At 48.7% G+C, this 20,635-nt stretch overlaps 1 protein-coding gene and 1 non-coding gene across 2 annotated transcripts in view; one reads left to right on the top strand and one right to left on the bottom strand.

The window, feature by feature from the left end:
• The first annotated feature begins 357 nt into the window (after positions 1–357).
• Positions 358–20,635, top strand: part of LOC142790838 (ribosomal protein S6 kinase alpha-5-like) — a 255,910-nt gene continuing 235,632 nt past the window's right edge. Inside the window, exon 1 of the mRNA XM_075885362.1 lies at positions 358–556. Within this exon, the coding sequence (XP_075741477.1) occupies positions 472–556 (85 nt within the window). The 5' untranslated portion in view covers positions 358–471. The remainder of the gene's footprint in view (positions 557–20,635) is intronic.
• On the bottom strand, positions 4,063–4,106 carry LOC119168801 (U6atac minor spliceosomal RNA). Its single transcript, XR_005109490.1, has one exon. It is a non-coding gene; the product is annotated as a U6atac minor spliceosomal RNA (small nuclear RNA).

The following is a 20,635-nucleotide window of genomic DNA, read 5'->3' as shown; positions in this document are numbered from 1 at the left end:
AACGAAACTACCTGCGTGTGGTTTTCCGGTAGCACTAATGCGACTTTGCAAACGTCGCGCCTTCCAACGCTGGTGCATCATCATAGCTGTTTCAGCGACGGTTCTGTAGCGACCGCACAATGGTACAGTTCAAAACTACCGCGTAGGTGAAACTCGGCAGCTAGCGCCCTCTTCCCGCCGGATGGCGAAGCTCGGTGACCGAGTTTCCCGTTTGCGGATGCCGGAGGCGCAATGGGTCTTTTCGAGTAGGTGTTGGCGCCAACCCGCCTCGTTCCCCCGTAGCTGCTCGAAGAGTGCGTGGGGGTGGGGTGTCGGCGCCACTACTAGGGCCTGTCCGTACGTGCGAGAGAGAGTGAGCTACAAAACAAACATAAACGAGAAAGTGTGTGCGCGTGTGTGTGTGTGTACCGCGGGGTCCCTCGAACCGTCGGCCCGAAACCACCTGAAAGACCCTTTCCTTTGCGGCTCCCGATGGCGACGTGCAGTGAAACCGTGGGCGACGCGGGCCCGGCAACTGCACCAGAAACCTTGACCGTTACTCACGAACTCAAGAACGGTGAGTGGCGGAGCCGTGGCTGCCAACTGTGTTTCCTGCCGTCCAAATAACGCCTGTGTTGTGCGCGCCCGCTTGGCGCCGCTAGGAAAACTTGTCGCGTCGAGAGGTCTTCTGCTAGCCGTGTTGTGTAGTGCACGCGGGGCCTTTTCGTAACTTTGGGGCGCGATTCAAACGCGAGCCGCTTCATTTGCTCTTTGCACGGTTCATTCAAAACGTTCCGCCGGCGCTATAGACCGGCGTCAACATCGCGCGTTTCGAACGCGACAAACGGCACCCCGACTTTGGTTTAGCGCCCTCCCTGCGGTGTTGCAAACTGCTGCGCTACGAGCCTCCAAACATCCGCGTCGTCTGCTATCTCTTGGCTCGCGCTTTTTTTTTTTTTTTTAATCTACTGATACGCAAGCGTTCGCTGCATTCCTTATCTGTGGACGGTGTTCACAAATCATCCTTATCTCTCGTTTTTCTCATCGGTTTTCCCCATCGGCAGTCACAAACTAAACATGTAGTTATCCAGTTACCGTTTTTTTTTTTTGCTTTCTTTATAACACAATGAGAGTACAGAAACTTGAGTAAGTCGTGATAAAGACAATGTTGGTTTGTGAATGCAGGTCTAAAAATCTCACACCGGACAAAGCCAGATGTCGTATTGACACTTAACTAAGCGGGCGACGTATGTATTGGGCGAGTTTCGCTTCTCCTTTTTATTTTTTTTTAACTGCAAGTTCCCGGGGCCGCCGTTCGTACGTGTAGGTGCGGAGGCAACTGTTGCACAGATGTGGCTTTGGCGTGCGCTGGCCGTTTCGCTCGCTCTTACCGCGTGCGTCTGCCACGATGGTTTATTTTATTACATTTTCACTGAACCTGCCATCGCGCCTCGATCCGCTGCAGCTCTGCTGGTTTGTTGTACGGTAGTGCATTTATCTCACTTCCTGTTGTGTGTTAGGTGGGGGAGGGTGGAATCCAAGGCTGTTTGAAGACGCCATACGACCTTGACATCTCCGCTGGACTCCGACCGCTTCGCGAGCGCGTTTTCTTTCTCTTTGGTTTCGTCTGTTCGACACAAGATGCGATCGCTTCGACTAGGTTCGAGCGGCGGCGGTTATCTGCTGCGATAAGCGTCCCCAAAGGAAATGGAGGGCCGGAAGGGTGGGCTTTGTGATTTACTCACTGCCGTTCTTACTTGGAGAACAAAAGGACGCGTTTTTTGAAAGTATCATCATAAAACCGGCACGTGCTTTGTGCGCCATCTTCATCTACTGCTTCCTTCTCAGAGAACGTGCGCTGATTTGTCCGGTGTGTAGGAGGCAAGAAAACGAGAGAAGAGATACAAAGAAGCATACACAGAGACAGCATGTATAGTATAGCATTTAGTGAGAAGGGACCTAAGAGTGGGGAGGAGGTAAACGGGAAGGGGGAGGGCATCAGAGGGTTTAGACAGCTGTGGTGGGAAAGGGAAGTAAAAAGGGTGTAACGGAGGAGGTAGAGCATAGCACAGTCTTGTTTAGTATAGTAAGGGATGCAAGAGTGAACTATTGGTGAGGAGGAAAAGGAGGAGGGCAACGTCACCAGTAATGTCATCGCTTTTTTTTTTTTGCTGCGGCGCTGCGTCGGGCTCCCTAACGGGCTGCAGAAATTATATATATATATATATATATATATATATATATATATATATATATATATATATATATATATATATATATATATATATATATATATATTGAAGGTCGCAGGTTCGGTTCCTGCCCACGGCAAGTTATCTTTTCACCCACTTTTATATCTTCACATTTACGTTACAATTTGGTCTAATAACTTCCCCTATACTTTCCTTGGCATTATTGTCTGTTAGATCTCATCAACATCGTGTCAAAACACGGAAAATACGAGCCCTCAAGTATACACCTCTCTCTCTCTCTCTCTCTCTCTCTCTCTCTCTCTCTCTCTCTCTATATATATATATATATATATATATATATATATATATATATATATATATATATATATATATATATATATATATATATATATATAATATTCCACGCCAACTGTTTCGACCACGGCGTTTGCTAAAAATCTATTTCAGTCAAATATTTTGAGAAAATTACACATATATAGAGACGTTAGTTTTAAAGTTTTTTGTCATGATATTTTGAGCGGCATTTTTTTTTTTTTTGCCCGTGACCACCATACGGAATCCAAGATAATGGTAAAAACCAGGTAAAAAAAACTCAGTATATCCAGGGAGTTAATGATGACGGTGGGGCGAAGTGCTGAAGGGTTTCATCGCTAAACCGTGAACCATCCGTGAATATCGCCCACTATCATCAAAGACGTGACAAACACTGTATATATTTGTACGAGAAATTATATTATTGGTAAGTGGAATAGCTATACGTCGCTTCCGTTCCCTCTTTATTATAACGGCTTTATGGTCGGTGAAGTGATGGATCGGTGATGGGGTGGATGTTTGCGAGGACGAAGTAGTGGGCATTTTGCAAAGGTGGAACTATATAGTCACGTAGAAACAAGGGATAGACACAGTGGGACAATCTATGGTTCTTTAACGCGCACCTGGATACAAGTACACGACCATCTTGCATTTCATATTGGCTACTTCTCAGCAGTATTTGCTTTATGGTCGGTGAAGTGGTGGATCGGTGATGGGGCGTAGTGGGATGTTTTCAAGGACGAAGTATCGGGCAGCTTCCAAAGGGGGAACCATAGGCGGTCACGTACATACATAAAAGGGATGGACAGACCCACGCCTTTATAGGAGCATTGCCTCTTTAAAAAATTCCCTATAAATTGACTGTTTCGCGCATTCTTTCTATACTTGATTTTTTGCGTTAAGATAACTAAATAAAATAAAATGGAAGGTATAGAAGGGACCTTCATGCAGCGGTCAGGTCGGATCACGTCCGTCTCGCCATAACCCACATGCATATTGCATTCCAGTGCGTCCTAGCTTTTCGGCTTCGTTCGCCCATACCTCGCTGTGGTGGACGGCCATTGCGAAATCCCGCATTACAGCGAACTCAATTATACCACTGCCTTTCTTTCCTGTCCGTTTCGTAACGAGATTAGGCCAACTATATTCAGTGTGTGTGTGTGTGTGTGTGTGTGTGTGTGTGTGTGTGTGTGTGTGTGTGTGTGTGTGTGTGTGTGTGTGTGTGTGTGTGTGTGTGTGTGTGTGTGTGTGTGTGTGTGTGTGTGTGTGTGTGTTAGTACGCCATCAATTCCATGGGATGTCGTCATCGTGCGCTCTCCCTATGCCACTGCGCGTGCGTTACGGAATATCTATAAACGTGATTTAACGTGTTTCCCCCGTTAATATATGAATAAAAGTAAAAGGTAGTGTGTTGCGTAATATCTAGAAACGAGAATTAAGGTGTTTAGCCAAATGAATAAATAATGAATAAGTTAAATGGAGAAAGAAAATGAATCGAGATTAAAGCGTAAATGCGAGAGGAAAACCTCGTACTATACTTGAAAATTTTGTTGAAGCGCACTATCAAGGGGAGTGCTAACCGTCTCTCCTTTTATACAACACAGAAGCGCACTAAAAAAAAAAAAACGGACGAACGGAAGAGGCTCACAAGGACAGCGCTTGCTCTCACAACTGAAGGTTTATTAATCAGAAAATGTATTTGAAGCGGATACATTTCGTCCGTTTTTTTAGTGCGCTTCAACAAAATTTTCAACAAAACGTAATCCAACTGGCCCAATTTGCCATCTTGCTGCCTCGTACTATACGTTTCCACCGGGTATGTCGCTTCAGACTTCCTTTATCTACGGCTATGCATGAATCCATCGCTTTGCAAACGAAGGCATTTCCCAATGATCTTACGCTTCCCTACGTGAGCTATTTCCATTTCGCGGAATGAATTTAGTCGCTCCGTCTAACCCTTTGCCAAAAGTGGACGACCGCTTTCCGGCTTTAGTTGCCGCAATAAGTTGCTCGTCATGAGTTGAGAACGTTTACCAGCCCTATTTAACTACATCTGTATTGATTCTCTTTCTCTCTTTCTTTTTTTTTACTTCGCGTTTCGGTCGGGTGAAACAAACTTCCTTTCCGCGTAAGTTCCCCCCTTTATCATCAGTCGACTCGCTCGCTATGTCCTGAATTGAGCTTTCTTAAGACTAAGGCCGACCTATCTGCCTTCTAATAAATTCTCTCTCTCTCTCTCTCTCTCTCGCCTTTAAGACTACGATAAGCTATAGCTTCTCCATACAGTACCGCTGTCGTCCCGTCAACAGCGTTTATACCAAATCGTCGAGTAAAGGCCTGCCCACACGTACGCGTCGGAGCGTGTCAGTGCGTCGGTTTTGGACGCGGCGCCGCACTCTCCTTATAAACGGGGAGAGAAGGAGCGTAGCTTCGCGTAGCGCGTGCCCTCTCTCTCTATGAAAGAAAGAGCGCTACGCGAAGATATGAGAGAGGGTGCGATGAGAGAGGGCGCGTTGCCGCGTCAAAGAGCTACGCGCTGACACGCTGCAACGCGTATGTGTGGGCAGGCCATTAGTGTACAGCTTGTGAAAGAACTCGGCTGCAGACCCGAAGATCGCGGCCGAGTTCGATCCTGGGCTCCGGCGGTCGTATTTCGATGGAGGTGAAATGGTTGAGGCCCGTGTGTGCTGTGCGACGCTAGAGGGCACCGATGGTCGTAATTTTCTGAGCCCTCCTCTTTGTACGGCGCGCTTGATAAACATATTGGGGTTTCGGGACCTAAACCCCACATATTATTACGCATGGGGAAGGTTGGGACATACATGGGTGCAGCTAGAGGTGGGGGGAGGAGGGGGTCATGAAAAGGAAGTAATGGTACGGAGATGGGAGAAGGCGCAACGAAGGTATAATAAGGAAAACTAATGGCATAAAAACTAACCGGGTAAGCCTTCGCCTAAGGCAACTCAAAGGCTACAGTCGCGTTCTTTGTTTTCTTCACAGCTCGAAGTGCCAATCCTCTCTCGCCCCCACCCCCCACTTCGAAAGCCTTCTGCACCTGACGCAGTTTTGCATGGCCTCCAAAATTGGAGGCATTGCAAACTTTCTGCACACTACCTGGCTTTGCACTGCTTCCGTGATCGGTCCACCTGTCACCAAGGTACGATGCCTTGTGATGACCTCATCGTGTGAAGTCACGTCACGTCGTGCTCTATTAAACTGATGGTGACGTCATAGAGACGTAACAAATTTCGAAGTTGTGTCGTCGCGATAACGTCATCTGGTGATGTCACGTGATAGTCTTCCGAATCACTTGATTACGCCGCTGCCGATCAATTTTAGTGTTTGGTGAGGCATCTAATGCACTTAATAGATAGAAAAAAAAGTATAAGATAATAAAAACTGAATGAAAAGTAAATAGCAAAATTATTCTTTTTGCGCGCTACAATGAAACAAAATCGTCGAAGAACGAAACGGCACGACACAAGAGCGCTTGCGTTGTGCCGTTCTGTTCTTTGTCGACTTTGTTTCATTGTTGCTCGCGAACACTTCGCACTATGTACAACCGCCCCGCCGCGGTGGTCTAGTGGCTAAGGTACTCGGCTGCTGACCCGCAGGTCGCGGGTTCGAATCCTGGCTGCATTTCCGATGGAGGCGTCAATGTTGTAGGCCCACGTACTCAGATTTGGGTGCACGTTAAAGAACCCCAGGTGGTCGAAATTTCCGGAGCCCTCCACTACGGCGTCTCTCATAATCATATGGTGGTTTTGGGACGTTAAACCCCACATATCAATCAATCAATCAGCACTATGTACAACCAACTGGCCCACTACCCTGGCTCTTCGATCAGCAAAAGCAAGAAAGGGAGATACAGAATGTTCGTACCAGAACGCCCCATGGCATCGGAGCTATAAAGGTGTATTATCCGGGCGATTGAGCAAAGGAATGAAGGAAGGAGGAAACGTAATAAATTAAGGAACGGAAACAGTATAAACCGCCGGGCCTGTGCGGAACGCGCATCACAGTCACAGCGAAAGCTGGAAGAGTGGCCTTTCAGAGCCCTTTTAAGGGCGAAGCTCCTTGCGCCGTGAGTCGTTTGTCCCGTGTCATCGTAGTAGCCAGTTGCATTGCATTGCATGTCAATAAAAACGGTTTCACGGCATATCCGCGGAGTGAATGATGATGAGTGGGGCGAAGCGTCCGTTTGTGCGTTCGTCCGTCCGTGCTTCGCCCCATTCGTCGTCATTCACCTCGTAGGTATGTTCTGATTTTTTAACACTGTTTGTGTAACTGCTACGCGTACACTTGCAGGGTACTTACAACGCCATGAATAATCATATTTTTGTGCAGTATAGGCAGGCATGCACTATGCCATGCTTCGTCTTCCTTCGGAGAAGGGTTCTAACCGCTACACACCTGCAAAGAATCATGTGCAATTTCAAGATGCTGTGGCTGACTACGGTGAAGCGCTGTGCCTGAAGCTTTGGTAATGGGTTGGATCATTCGACGACCCACTATAGCGTAACGCAATTCGCATTGTTTGACGCCTGATTGTTCCTTGGCTGTTCTAAAACGCCCTATTACTCATATTAACGCGATTCCTTTGTCGGCAAGAAGCCATGGCTATAGACTAGTCTGCAACGGAGTTTCTAGCTCCGATGTCGCTCAGTGGTGGAACACTGGGCTAGCACACAGGAGACCCCGGTTCGAATACCACCGTGACCTTGGTGTTTTTTATGGTCCTGGCTTTTTGTCTTGTTTCGCGCGGTAATGGTTACGGACACCGGCGGCGGCGGACAATTACGGCGCACGCGACCCTTGTGATCTCATAGCAGCTTTCGCTGTAAAAGGGTGCGTTTCCAGAGACGATCAAACGCTGTTTACAGCTATACAGCGTGCTGTGCCTCTCGCGCTATAATCAATCAATCGTTTATATGCACAAAAGCAACACCGACGCCCAGGTTTGTATTCCGAATTCGAACGTATTTCTAATTAGTACTGGGGCACTCGCTCGCTGCGCATCTACAGTCTCCATGCACGCACTTACGCATGCACGCACACACACACACGCACACACACACGCAAATATAGATAAATAGATAGATGGATAGATGGATGGATGGATGGATGGATGGATGGATGGATGGATGGATGGACGGATAGATAGATAGATAGATAGATAGATAGATAGATAGATAGATAGATAGATAGATAGATAGATAGATAGATAGATAGATAGATAGATAGATAGATAGATAGATAGATAGATAGATAGATCAGATCCGTTCCGTTCTCGAACACCCATGACAACTATGAATGCGTATAATCTGGACCATTGATCAGATGCATAGATACAAGGAAGAGAAAAAAAAAAGAACGGAAACACGAGAAGCTGTACAGGAAAGGCGCATCTCTAGAGACGCTTGCATACGGTTCACCGTGATTCCAAGAAATAGAACGGCTGAGTGGATGCTTTGACCTTTCAGGAACTATTTCGTCTTGCACACTGTCGGTCGTGTTTCGTAACGTTCATATTTGTCCGTCTCTCTTCTTTTCTTCCATGCTTCTTTCCCGCTTTGTTTACATCTTTGTTCACCTCTATCTCTCTTCTTGTTATTTCGTTATCTATCTATCTATCTCCTTACCTTTAACTGCTATTCTTTATCTTTATATATTATCTTTCCCTGTCTCTTTCGCTTCTTTGTGTACTTTTCTTTTTCTTTTTGTGGCCGATGTTGGTTTGTTTTCGTTCATTTTATATTCTTTTTCACCTTGCAAGCGTAAGACGTTGCGTCCTTCCCCGCGTTACTGGTCCTCAGATGGCGATCAACGTCTAAACAGTTTTCTTCCCTGCCTTTCCAACCTCCCGGCCTTCCATCTCTACCATTTTTTTTACCTTCCCTAATCTCTTCCCCTCTCCTACTCCGCCAACTTTTCCAATCTTTGAAGGAAAAGGCGTTCTGATGTCGGCGGCGATAGTTGTTAAGTTAATGGACTCACCTATGCGGTGCGCCGTATATGGTGCATTCAGACGACGGACCGAATCCGGATTTGTCGTGGACGTGGACGGCTAATCCGCGGATGATCCGCCTGCAGGCGCATCCACACGACGGACGGTGTCCTAGGAGAAAACAGCCGGATTACCCTCGACAGCAGGTTCGCCACTCACCTGCGCCCGCTGAAAGCAGACCGGTTTGAGAGTATTCAACATGGATGCCCACAAGAAGCGACGCTTGACTGCGATGACTGTCGCGTTGTGACAAATGAACGAGGAGTGTTATTCTGTCAGGAGAAAAGGGAGTTGCTGGCAGAATGTTCTTTCAACTACACTGTTCCCTACTTGTAGAACTTCTGAACGCGTCTCCCATCCTTTTTTAGAAGCGGCACGTCGCCGGTTGCAGAAGTTAGAATATTTCATCATCATGACGGCTAAGAATCTCGCATGTCAAACAACGGCGGCGACATTTCCCGAACCACCAAAAGTGATTTCTGCGTATTTAATCACCTGGCAACAAAGCCCCCGGAAACTAAGTAAATCATGCTCAAGCGTAGATGATGCCGACCAGTCATGCAGATAGCTGTCCGCGAGCCATGAAGGACATGCCGCGAGCAGACGAAAAGTGTACTGGTTGCCAGAAGCCCCGAGCTAATCCGCTGAAGTATCGGCTTTCTCCCGCCAGAATCCCGATGTGAGAAACAGGTTGCGTTCATCCGTCCGCGAGCCGCGCGGACGAGTCGCGGACGAGGGGAATCGCTGATGTGAGGTCACGTGACGCGCCGTCCGTCCCGCCACATCGGGATTCAGTCCGTCGTCTGAATGCACCAATAGCTGCATGCTCAGATGTTGTGTCGCATGTAATATATTCAATCGACAAATTGTTTCGGGTGCTCAGGAACACAAGAGAGACGTTTATCTAACTCGAACATATTCCCCATTCGTACTGGTGGTCCGCCACGTTGGATCAGTGATGGAGGTTGATCGGTTAAGCACTGTTTTAATTTCTACGAAACTGCTGCGATATTCATCGGCAGAAAGTGCGATTGATTAGAATAAATATTGCCGATGCAAACCAAAAAACTGGTGTTCACGTGCCAACTTCGATAAGGAACGGCGTTTCTTGACATTGGAGCGAAGGGCCGTTCCACGCGCTTCCCGCACAGCCGCAACGCACGTGCTGGGAACCCAAGCGCACGCAAGCGGGAAACAAATGAGCCAATTGGTGACGCTGCGGGGGGTGAAAGAGCGTCGCCAATTGGCTTAATTGTTTCCCGCTTACGTGTGGTAGGGGTCGCGGCACGTGCGTTGCGGCTGTGCGGAAAGCGCGTCGAACGGCCAGAAGGCTGCATGCAGCGGAGGTGGGGCGTCCGCAAATTCGCGTTGCTCCGCAAGTATTACGACAGCTTCCGGCTGATTTTGTTTTTGCTCGCTCGCGTCGTTAACGTGTTTGCATAGTTATATACACTAAAATGTTAATGGGAGGAACATTCCGATTGTGCAGTGCGCATTTTAGTGCCATATTACCAGTTTACTGCGGACATATAATTCCTAACAGCGTATTTGCGGCCGCACACTGACCCGCTAAACGTGATGGACGCCGTGTTTACTTTGGAAAACGGCTGCGCTGAGAAGATTGTGCTGTCGAAAAAAAATGGAAAGGAACGGAAGGCATTCTCGCAGAGCGAACAATTTTACTTCCGGCAACTCTTTGTGTCTCATAATAAATAAAGCGGCTGTTATTTCAGCGAGGCTGATGAAAAAATTGCCAGTAAGCTGAACCACTCTTTCTTTTTTTTCGCGCGGTATAGCAGGCATGCGTCTTCGGTTCTCTCAACTTGCAGAGCGCCGTCGGGAAAAGTTGTGTAGATATTTTTAGCGAAGTAAGCGCATGCAGGACGTACTTCGTTCTGGCAAAACTGTTTGTCCTGTGGATTGTCGTTGTTCTTGCGAATTCTTCTGCTTGATTATGTAAAATCAACATACGAAGCTGCCACGGTGGCCCTTTGGTTAAGGTTCTTGGCTGCCGACCCGTTACTCGCGGGTTCGATCCCCTGTTGCAGCGGTCGCATGGCGGGGCAGGCGGAAAGCCCGAGGATCGTGTACTGTTAAAGAGCGCCATGTGTGGTCAAAGATTCGGAAGCCCTCCACATACGCCATCCCTCATAATCATCTAGTGGTTTTATAACATGAAACTCTATAGATGAATATATTACTGATCAGTAATCGTGAACTAATCACTCGTCATCAGGGAAGTGGTTCTTTATTTACAAACGGAAATTACGCCACTATACACGTCACGGTGGTCTATAGTGGCTAACGCACTCGGCTGCTGACCCGTAGGTCGCGAGATCGAATCCCAACGGCTGCATTTTCGTTGGAGTTGAAAATGCGTGGGGCCGGTGAGCTTGTAGATTTAACTGCACGTCAGAGAACCCATGGTGTCGAAATTTCTGTAGCCCTCTACTGCAGCATCTCTCATAATCGTACGGTGGTTTTGGGATGTTACACCCAAATAATTATTATTATTGATGACGCTTGTGGCGCATTTCGATTCATAAATAAATAAATAACCACTTCTCTCGTAGAGCGCGCTGCCATGCAGGTCTGCGTATCTCGACCACAGCTCGTGGGCTCAGTTTTACTTTTGGGGCACCTGTGCCTGCGAAGATCCATTGAACTGTTTTACTTGGGGCTGTCTGTGCCTGTATATGTAACTTTCTCGTCTGCGATGAATCCAAGGTCACACATGTCGCGATGTATACGATGGAAAGTCCTCCGTTGTAAGTCATCGCTTCCTTTCGTTCGGTGTGTTATTTTTTTTAGTTAACAAATTAAAGGCCACTTTGATGAAAGTGAAGCAACGCAAGCCTCGTAAGCTCTTCCCGATTGGTGCATACACCGGCCCTGTTTTCGCCCGCGGCTATTTTTAAGCTTTGTTTATTTATTGTGACGACGTCTTTCGAGCCAATTAATCTCCGTCAAGGCTACAGTCCGGTCGTACTTTATTGTAGATTATTTGCGTTTTTTTTCGCTTGCTTCTTTCTTTCTTCTATTAAAGTTTATTACACGAGGCAGCGTTGATGGCATGTGACCATCGAAGAATGTCAGGTTCCCGGAAATTGGCGGCGACGCGGTACGTGCTGCTCAATTTCATTTTGTAATACGGCGCGTTTCGTAGAAAGGAAGTAAGCCGAGGCTTTTTGGAAGCAATTTTCCGGACAGCCTTTAAAAAGCTACTGAAAAATGAAAACGTCCAAAGTTAACGCGATGCGAAGTTTTTGGAAGAAAGAAAATAGCTTTATCGTTGTGAAATGCTGCATAGAAGCTACTATGTATAGAAGCTATTATTGAAACGCAATGTACGCTGCAGTTATTGGCGCACTTAAAAACTCTCCTGGGCAGAGAGTGGGAGTTTGTGGAGCGCTACTTTTCTATATATCTGACGTTTCACATGTGCCCGATCCCCGACCGGAAGGTCGCGGTATCGAATCTCGAGCGCCGTGGCCCCATTTTGATGGAGGCGAAGGGTAAGTCGTCCGGGTTTTACTTAAAATTGGGTGTGCGTTAAGAAAGCACAAGTGGTCCGCACTTCCGAATACCTCTCTTCTATACGTCTCTCGGTGTCAATTAATGGTTTTGTGACGTAAAGCACGAACAGTTGTAAACTATGCTGTGGGGGGTTTCCGAAGACGCTCTCGAACATTCTAATTCCTATTTCCTGCCTATAAAGTTGATATTTGGCAGTTTAGTTACATATTTCTCCGCCGTGGCGGTCTAGTGGCTAAGGTACTCGGCTGCTGACCCGCAGGTCGCGGGTTCGATTCCCGGCTGCGGTGGCTGCATTTCCCATGGAGGCGAAAATGTTTTATGCCCATGTACTCAGATTTGGGTGCACGTTAAAGAACCCCAGGTGGTCAAAATTTCCGAAGCCCTCCGCTACGGCGTCTCTCATAATCAAATGGTGGTTTTGAGACGTTAAACCCCATAAATCAATCAGTTTAGTTACATAATCCAAATTAACAAATAAATTGATTTAAAAACATTGTCTGTAGTGTGCGAGGTGGCTGTCTTCAACAATATGCAACCGATTTCACTTGCTTGCTTCTGATGTAATATTACATTTTTTAAACGCTTGGCACAAGTTAGCTTGTGGACCTGGTGGATATATAGCATTGTTGCGGACAAGGCGCGTTTTTCGGTGCGCATGCGCGTCTGTGCGCTGCGGTATTGCTGAAATTTCGACATCAGGAGAGTCGGAAAATCGATTACCGCGGCCCGCCCGGTTCGGTTCGGTGACAGCCTACGGCTGCAGTCGTCAGCGAGTCGTGAATTACCCGGAAGCTCTCATGTCGTCGACGTGGGTGTATGTATATATATATATATATATATATATATATATATGACGCGACCATCATCCATATATATATATATATATATATTATTACGAGGCAGTGGGCATGGCTCTACCGTCGTGGACAACAGTTCGATGAAAAAGAAGTGGACTCGCCGCGCGAGAGACTGGCAGCTCTGAAGCGTCACTTTGGCATGTAAATATAGGAAATACGCTCATTCCTCTCTTCCGTGTGTTTGCGAGCTCCGTAACAAATTGGTGGGAGTGCTGGGTAACGAAGCGCCATACAACGGAGCTCCGCAGTGGTCGTCAAATCGGAGTTTCCGTGATGGAACACGGGACTGATCCCACGGCCACCTCTCCATCGGCTTCGGCGACGCCCGCACCATCCACGGCAACGCCTCCACTGGCCCCACCCCCACCCACGTACGTGCTGACGCATCCGAAGCATCCTGGAACGTTCTGCGGTACGGACCAAGTTGATGTCGACGACTGGATAGCCGACTACGAACGCACCAGTGCTCTCAACCGGTATGATCCGACTCTTATGCTGGCCAATGTGCTGTTTTACCTGAAAGGCACGGCCAAAGTCTGGTACGAGAACCATGAGGAGGAGATCGGCAGTTGGGACACCTTCAAGGAAAAGCTTCGCGACTTATTTGGGAAGCCCATCGGTCGAAAGGCGGCTGCAAAGAAGGAGTTGTCTATACGTGCTCAGACGTCCACAGAGCCGTATATCTCATATATACAGGACGTGCTGGCTCTATGTCGTAAAGTTGACAACGACATGTCGGAGTCTGACAAGGTTGGCCACGTCCTCAAGGGCATAGCGGACGACGCGTTCAACCTGCTAATGTGCCGGAACTGTGCGACCGTCGACGAAATTATTGAGGAATGCCGGCGTTTTGAACTGGCCAAAAGCAGGCGGATTTCAAGATCATTTACTCGACTGCCGAACACCGCAGCGACGTCCTCCTGCGAAGATGGACTGTCCTCCCATCGGCAGTCTTCACCAGCGTCTGAAATTACGCGAATTGTCCGGCGGGAAATCGAAGCAATTACACCTACTCTTCCCGCCAACGGCCACGTCGATTTGCAAGTACCTCAGGTTTGCTTGGTACAGTCGATTGTGCGGGAAGAACTGAGCAATTTGGGCTTCGATGTCTGCGCCGTTGCTCAGTCTCGACCAATTGGCTTCCGTTCAAGGTCGCCGCCTCGCCCCAGGTCACCACCCCAAGAAAGGTCTTATCCACGCTCTCGCAATCCGGCCGAATGGAGAACTGCGGATGATCGGCCGATCTGCTTTAACTGCCGCCGCATAGGTCACGTCGCACGGTATTGCCACAACCATTGGTCTTCGTCCCGAAACCAGTATAACACTGCTCGCCGCACCGATAGCTACCGTCGTTTCCAACCTCCTGAGCCGATCGCCGACAACTACCGCCGGCCTCTGCCCGTCGATTCCTACGCCTGCGATGCCCCTGATACGCAGCACAGCCGCTCACCGTCGCCTCGACGTCACCAGTCTCGTTCGCCGCCAGGACGTCGACCGTCGTCCCCTTCTCCTCTACGACGACGCCCGACCTCCCCGCTCAATTCTCACCAGGGAAACTAAGCGGTGCAGCTCTTGGAGGTGAAGCTGCATCCTCGGTACCGACCTCAAATCCTCTCCTTGTACTGCCGACACGACGAAATTTGATCGACGTCGACGTTGACGGCCTGACTGTTTCTGCACTTGTTGACACTGGGGCGCATATTTCTGTGATGAGTGCCCGACTTCGTCGCCGCCTGAAGAAAGTGCTCACACCGGCTGCCCCTGGCGTTATTCGTGTCGCCGACGGAAGAAGTCTTGCCATCACAGGAATGTGCACAGCACGCATCACTATCGCCGATCACCCCACATCTGTTCTCTTTGCAGTTATTGAGCAGTGCCCAAATGACCTAATTCTTGGTTTAGATTTCTTGTCCACCCATGCTGCTCTCATCGACTGTGCAACCGGCGTTCTTCAACTTGAACTGCCTCGACTTGGACCTGTGCCGTCCTCACCGTCACACCGCTTGTGCGCTGTTGATTATGTTCGGCTGTCACCGCAAGCCACCACGTGTATTGCCTTAACGATATCACCAGCTCTTCCTGACGGTGACTACATAGTGTCTCCATTGGTGGATGTGCTCTTGGCTCGAAGTGTTGCTGTGCCGCATACAATCGTGACTATTGTGGACAACTACGTTCAGCTTCCGCTCCTTAACTTCAGTAGTTCGACCCAAGTTCTCCCGCAAGGCATTTCGTTAGCCCACGTTTCCCCACTTGATGCATGTAGCATCGTGGCATTGGACCCTGAAGACTGTTCGTCCCCTACTGCAGCCAGCCGAGCAAACGCACCTAGCGACGAAATCACGATGATGATCGCCCCTGATCTTCTGCCCTGTCAGTTGGCGCAACTTCACCACGTTCTGACTACCTACCGAGATATTTTCGACTTCGATGACCGCCCTTTAGGGCAAACGTCCTTCGTGCGTCATCAAATACATACCGGCGATGCTAATCCTGTTAGACGGCGACCGTATCGTGTTTCCCAGTCCGAACGCCAGGTCATACAACGAGAAGTCGAGAAAATGCTCTCCAAAGGAGTCATAGAGGCCTCTTCAAGTCCATGGGCGTCACCTGTTGTTTTAGTGAAAAAGAAGGATGGCAGCTGGAGATTTTGCGTTGACTACCGTGCCTTGAACAAGATAACCCGCAAAGACGTATATCCGCTGCCACGAATCGACGACGCCCTTGATTGCCTTCATGGCGCGCGATACTTCTCATCTATTGATCTGCGTTCGGGCTACTGGCAAATTTCTGTCGACGACTTAGACCGAGAAAAGACTGCCTTCATCACACCGGACGGCCTTTATCAGTTCAAGGTTATGCCTTTTGGGCTGTGCAACGCCCCGGCAACGTTCGAACGCATGATGGACTCTCTTCTTCGTGGTTATAAATGGTCCATCTGTCTTTGCTACCTCGACGATGTGATTGTTTTTTCCCCAACATTTGAAACTCACTTAACTCGTTTGTCGACCATTTTAGCCGTTTTTCGTCGAGCAGGACTCCAGCTGAACTCGAAAAAGTGCAATTTCGGCCGACAACAAATCACGATCCTTGGTCATCTTGTAAGTGCTGCTGGCGTCCGACCTGACCCTGACAAGATTAGCGCTGTCAAGAATTTCCCTCTGCCTTCTTCAACCAAAGATGTTCGGAGTTTTGTGGGCTTATGCTCGTACTTCCGCCGCTTTATACGCGATTTCGCTACAATTGCACGACCACTAACTGATCTTCTCAAAAAGAACGTGCCCTTCTCGTGGGGCCAAGACCAAGCAGCTGCGTTTTCCACGCTGATCGACCTGCTCATTTCACCACCAATACTGGCTCACTTTGACCCGTCTGCGACGACTGAAGTACGCACAGACGCCAGTGCTCACGGAATCGGCGCCGTCCTCGCTCAACACCAGGGAGGCCAAACGCGTGTTATTGCGTATGCCAGCCGCCTTCTCTCCACATCTGAGCGAAACTATTCGATAACAGAGCGCGAGTGTCTTGCGTTGGTCTGGGCTGTAGCGAAATTTCGCCCCTACTTGTATGGCCGCGAGTTTTCAGTTATTACGGACCACCACGCTCTGTGTTGGCTGTCGTCGCTCAAGGACCCAACTGGTCGCCTAGGTCGCTGGGCTCTACGTCTCCAGGAGTATAACTTCGACGTAATTTATAAGTCGGGCAGGTTGCACCAAGATGCTGATTGTCTCTCGCGTTATCCGGTGGACCCTGCTAGCCTCGCTGTCCATGAAGGCGATTCTTGTGTGCTCGCCATATCTGATTTGCACGACATCGGCACAGAGCAGCGCCGGGACGCAACCCTCAAGAAGGTCATTCAGCGAGTATCTTCAGGACATTCCGACCCTTCTCTCCGTCAATATGTCCTTCGCAACGACATTCTGTATCGTCGCAACATGAAGTCTGATGGCCCGGAATATTTGTTAGTTATTCCCCAACACATGCGTGCCACTATTCTTCAACATCTGCATGACGCACCGACGGCGGGACACCTGGGTTTTTCACGCACCTATCACCGCGTGCGGCAACGGTTCTTTTGGCCTGGCATGTATAAATTTGTGCGCCGTTATGTCGCTGCTTGCGAGCGCTGCCAGCGTCGGAAACGTCCTGCTCTCCGTCCGGCTGGCCTGCTCCAACCTATCGACATTCCCCCGGAACCATTCTTCCGCATCGGCCTCGACTTGCTCGGACCTTTCCCGACGTCCGTGTCAGGCAACAAGTGGATCGCTGTCGCAACCGACTATGCGACCAGATACGCGATAACTCGTGCATTGCCAACTAGCTGCGCTACAGACGTCGCAGACTTTCTCCTAAATGACGTCATTCTGCGGCATGGAGCTCCGCGCCAGCTTTTGACGGATCGGGGCCGCTGCTTCCTCGCAAAAGTTATCGACGAAATCCTCCGGAGCTGCTCTACCGAACATCACCTTACTACTGCCTACCATCCCCAGACTAACGGTCTCACGGAGCGTCTCAACCGAACTCTTACAGACATGTTGTCTATGTACGTCTCTGCTGACCACCGTGACTGGGACGCAATGCTCCCCTACGTTACATTTGCATATAATTCGTCAAGACATGACACCGCCGGCTACTCTCCATTCTTTCTTTTGTACGGCTGCAACCCTGCGTTGCCATTCGACACACTCCTTCCTTCTGCTACTATCCAACCAACGGTGTATGCGCAGGACGCTGCTTCTCGAGCCCGCGTCGCTCGCCAAATCGCGCACACTCGGCTCAGTGCTTCTCAGGCCGCACAAAAAGTCCGCTACGATGACTCGCACCGCGACGTTGACTACCCTGATGACTCTCTTGTCCTACTCTGGACGCCGTATCGACGTGAAGGTTTGTGCGAGAAGCTCCTCCCACGATACACAGGACCCTACAAAGTTCTCCACAAGGTCACCGACGTCGACTACCTCATCACTCCCGTTCAACCGCACTCATCCTCTGCTACACCATCTACTGATGTTGTTCATGTGTCGCGCCTAAAGCCCTACTATACTGCCAGTCCTGATTGACTTAGGGGCGCCGTGACGGCGCTTTGTTCGCCGGGGGTGATATTACGAGGCAGTGGGCATGGCTCTACCGTCGTGGACAACAGTTCGATGAAAAAGAAGTGGACTCGCCGCGCGAGAGACTGGCAGCTCTGAAGCGTCACTTTGGCATGTAAATATAGGAAATACGCTCATTCCTCTCTTCCGTGTGTTTGCGAGCTCCGTAACAATATATATATATATATATATATATATATATATATATATATATATATATATATATATATATATATATATATATATATATATATATATATATGGGGGGGGGGGGGTTGGGATGTGCGCAAACAGGGTGGTAACTCACAATCGTTCGTACTTCCGTGCTTTGCAAGGCTTGCACGTGTGCAGCGACAGCGCGAGCATGTAAAACTATTTCGAGACTTTTAAACTATCTTCCTTTATCGAATAAGTACCGCGCACGTCGGGAAACGGAATGATGCACTTGGGTAACTAACACTTGCAAGGTTAGTCTTTTGTTAGAGGGATATGTTACAAACAGCTGGAATAACCTACGTGTGTGTTTGTCTCTCTGTGTATTTTTAAGGTAAATAGGTTTATCGAGTGGTTGGCTCCTGCACTCCTGTTTTCTTACATACTTGCAACATGTTTTTTTTTTTTTAGGGCTTGGGGGTGTGGAAGGCGCGAGCCTGCCTTGAGGCGCACAATAAGGTGTGGCATCAAAAGTACACTTATAGATTTTCCTCGTGTACAAAGTCCAACATTGAACGGTGGTACGGTCGACATATATACAGCGGGCGAGGTCGGGTGGGCCTCGGAACAGCTATCTGGAGGCTCCTTACACGGATGTGGCGAACATGGCTCAGTTGTAGGCTTGGGCAAGTATCAATAGCGATAACGTAATGCGACGTTCACGCAAGGGAACTTTCGTTCACAAAAGCATCGTTCCCACGTCATAAACAATGTTCACACACAAGAAACGTCTGCGCTTTGCCGAAGAGTTCATCTTGCAGCTTTTTTTTTTTTTCTTTAGAGACGATGTCTTATGTTGCAGTTTTTTTATGTGCGTCGTGCAAGTAGACATGCTGCATTTATGAATCACCAACGTGCCGGAAAGGAAGCCCTTCGGTATACCGGGACACTTGAGAATCGAGCGACCAAATTGTGGAATCGAGTTCGCCGTGGAATTGAATCGTTAAGTGTGGAACGGAGTTGGAGGCTAAAGCCGCTTTTGTTAAAGCGGCCACTTGGCACTTTTACAGGTATCCATCGAAATGGCTTCGATGAATAAGTTCGTTGCCCCACGGATCTACTTTCGCGAAAATTCTAAGAATCTGTTCATTGTATACGAGGAGAGCTAAAAGAGATTCGTCGCGCGTTGCAATCGCTTACTGTATAAGCAGGAAATTCCTTTCTTTCTAAGCTAAGCAGGAAAGGGATGGTACAGGGGCCGAGAAGTTACGTCACGCGCGTCACGGCATTAGGCACTTTTTTTTTGTTAGGGCTTACGAACCGACAATGACAAATAATTGCAAACTACCGACCGTGTGCTTCGCTGTAATGCTTTTCTTGCGTGATCTCAGAAGCCTCGGCTACCGATCGGCAGTGTTTCTTTTTTTTTTTCTAACTACGCTGAAAAAACTGTTGTAGCAACTCTTTACCACTGTCTTGCAAGACGAGGTATAGGTTTTGTCGCACGATGCGATGCGGCTTATCGCTCCCTTTCTTTTAGCCTCTTTATCTCTTTGTAGAGCGTCCTCCGGCTGCGCGATGCGGGTGTGTGCTCGCGTTTATCTCCGGCGCAACTAAAAGCATGTTATCTCCGCCGTCGAGTTTCTCACGTCTGCATGCCGGACAGCGACAAGGGTGGACTCTGCGCGCAAAGTAGGCATCGGCTTATGACGTCTGAACAGCACCTGTTGTCTTGCCGCCACGAGGGCACTGCGCCACTATCGCCCGTCTTTCAATCAATCGTTATCAATCAGTATTGATCATTAACACAATAAGTCATTAATACAGCTACAAAGAAATACAGGTAGTCGAAATCTCCGGAGCCCTCCACTACGGCGTCTCTCATAATCATATGGTGGTTTTGGGACGTTAAACCCCACATATCAATTACAAAGAAATACGGAAGGTGGTTGATTGATTTGTGGGGTTTAACGTCCTAAAACCACCATATGATTATGAGAGACGCCGTAGTTTGAAAATGCAGAACGATAAGCAACAAAGGGGAAAAAAGTCGCAGCTTTGCCGCAGAGGTGAAGCAATGAATGCGATAGCAACAAATTGGAAGGTCACGCGAAAAACTGCAAGCAGATCGAAACGTTCCCCGCGTTTCTCGCCCATAAATGACGCACGAAATGTACTCACAGGTACAGATGAACGCGAATAAGCGTCTCAGTTGTTACTGCGTTGTGTCGGAAAAGCGCGCCCTTTTCGCAAACGGAGACTGTGCAGCGGGTGCAGTGACGTTTGTGCGCCTGGTAATTACAACATAATCTTTCCGGTGAAAGCCCACGGCGTACGATTCCCCTACCGCGAAATAAGCGCGCGCACGCATGGTCGTCCATCCCGCAGTAGGCGTGGGAGACGGCAGAGCGCGCCGCCGCGTCCTGACGATCTGGCGACGCGCGCTCATTGCGCCATCTCGCTGGTAATGCTAAAAACACGATA

The sequence above is a fragment of the Rhipicephalus microplus genome, unplaced genomic scaffold (assembly GCF_043290135.1).
Source record: "Rhipicephalus microplus isolate Deutch F79 unplaced genomic scaffold, USDA_Rmic scaffold_132, whole genome shotgun sequence".
Taxonomy (NCBI): Eukaryota; Metazoa; Arthropoda; class Arachnida; order Ixodida; family Ixodidae; genus Rhipicephalus; species Rhipicephalus microplus.
The sequence above is the reverse complement of the archived record's forward strand: the minus strand, read 5'-3'. Positions and strand labels throughout refer to the sequence as shown.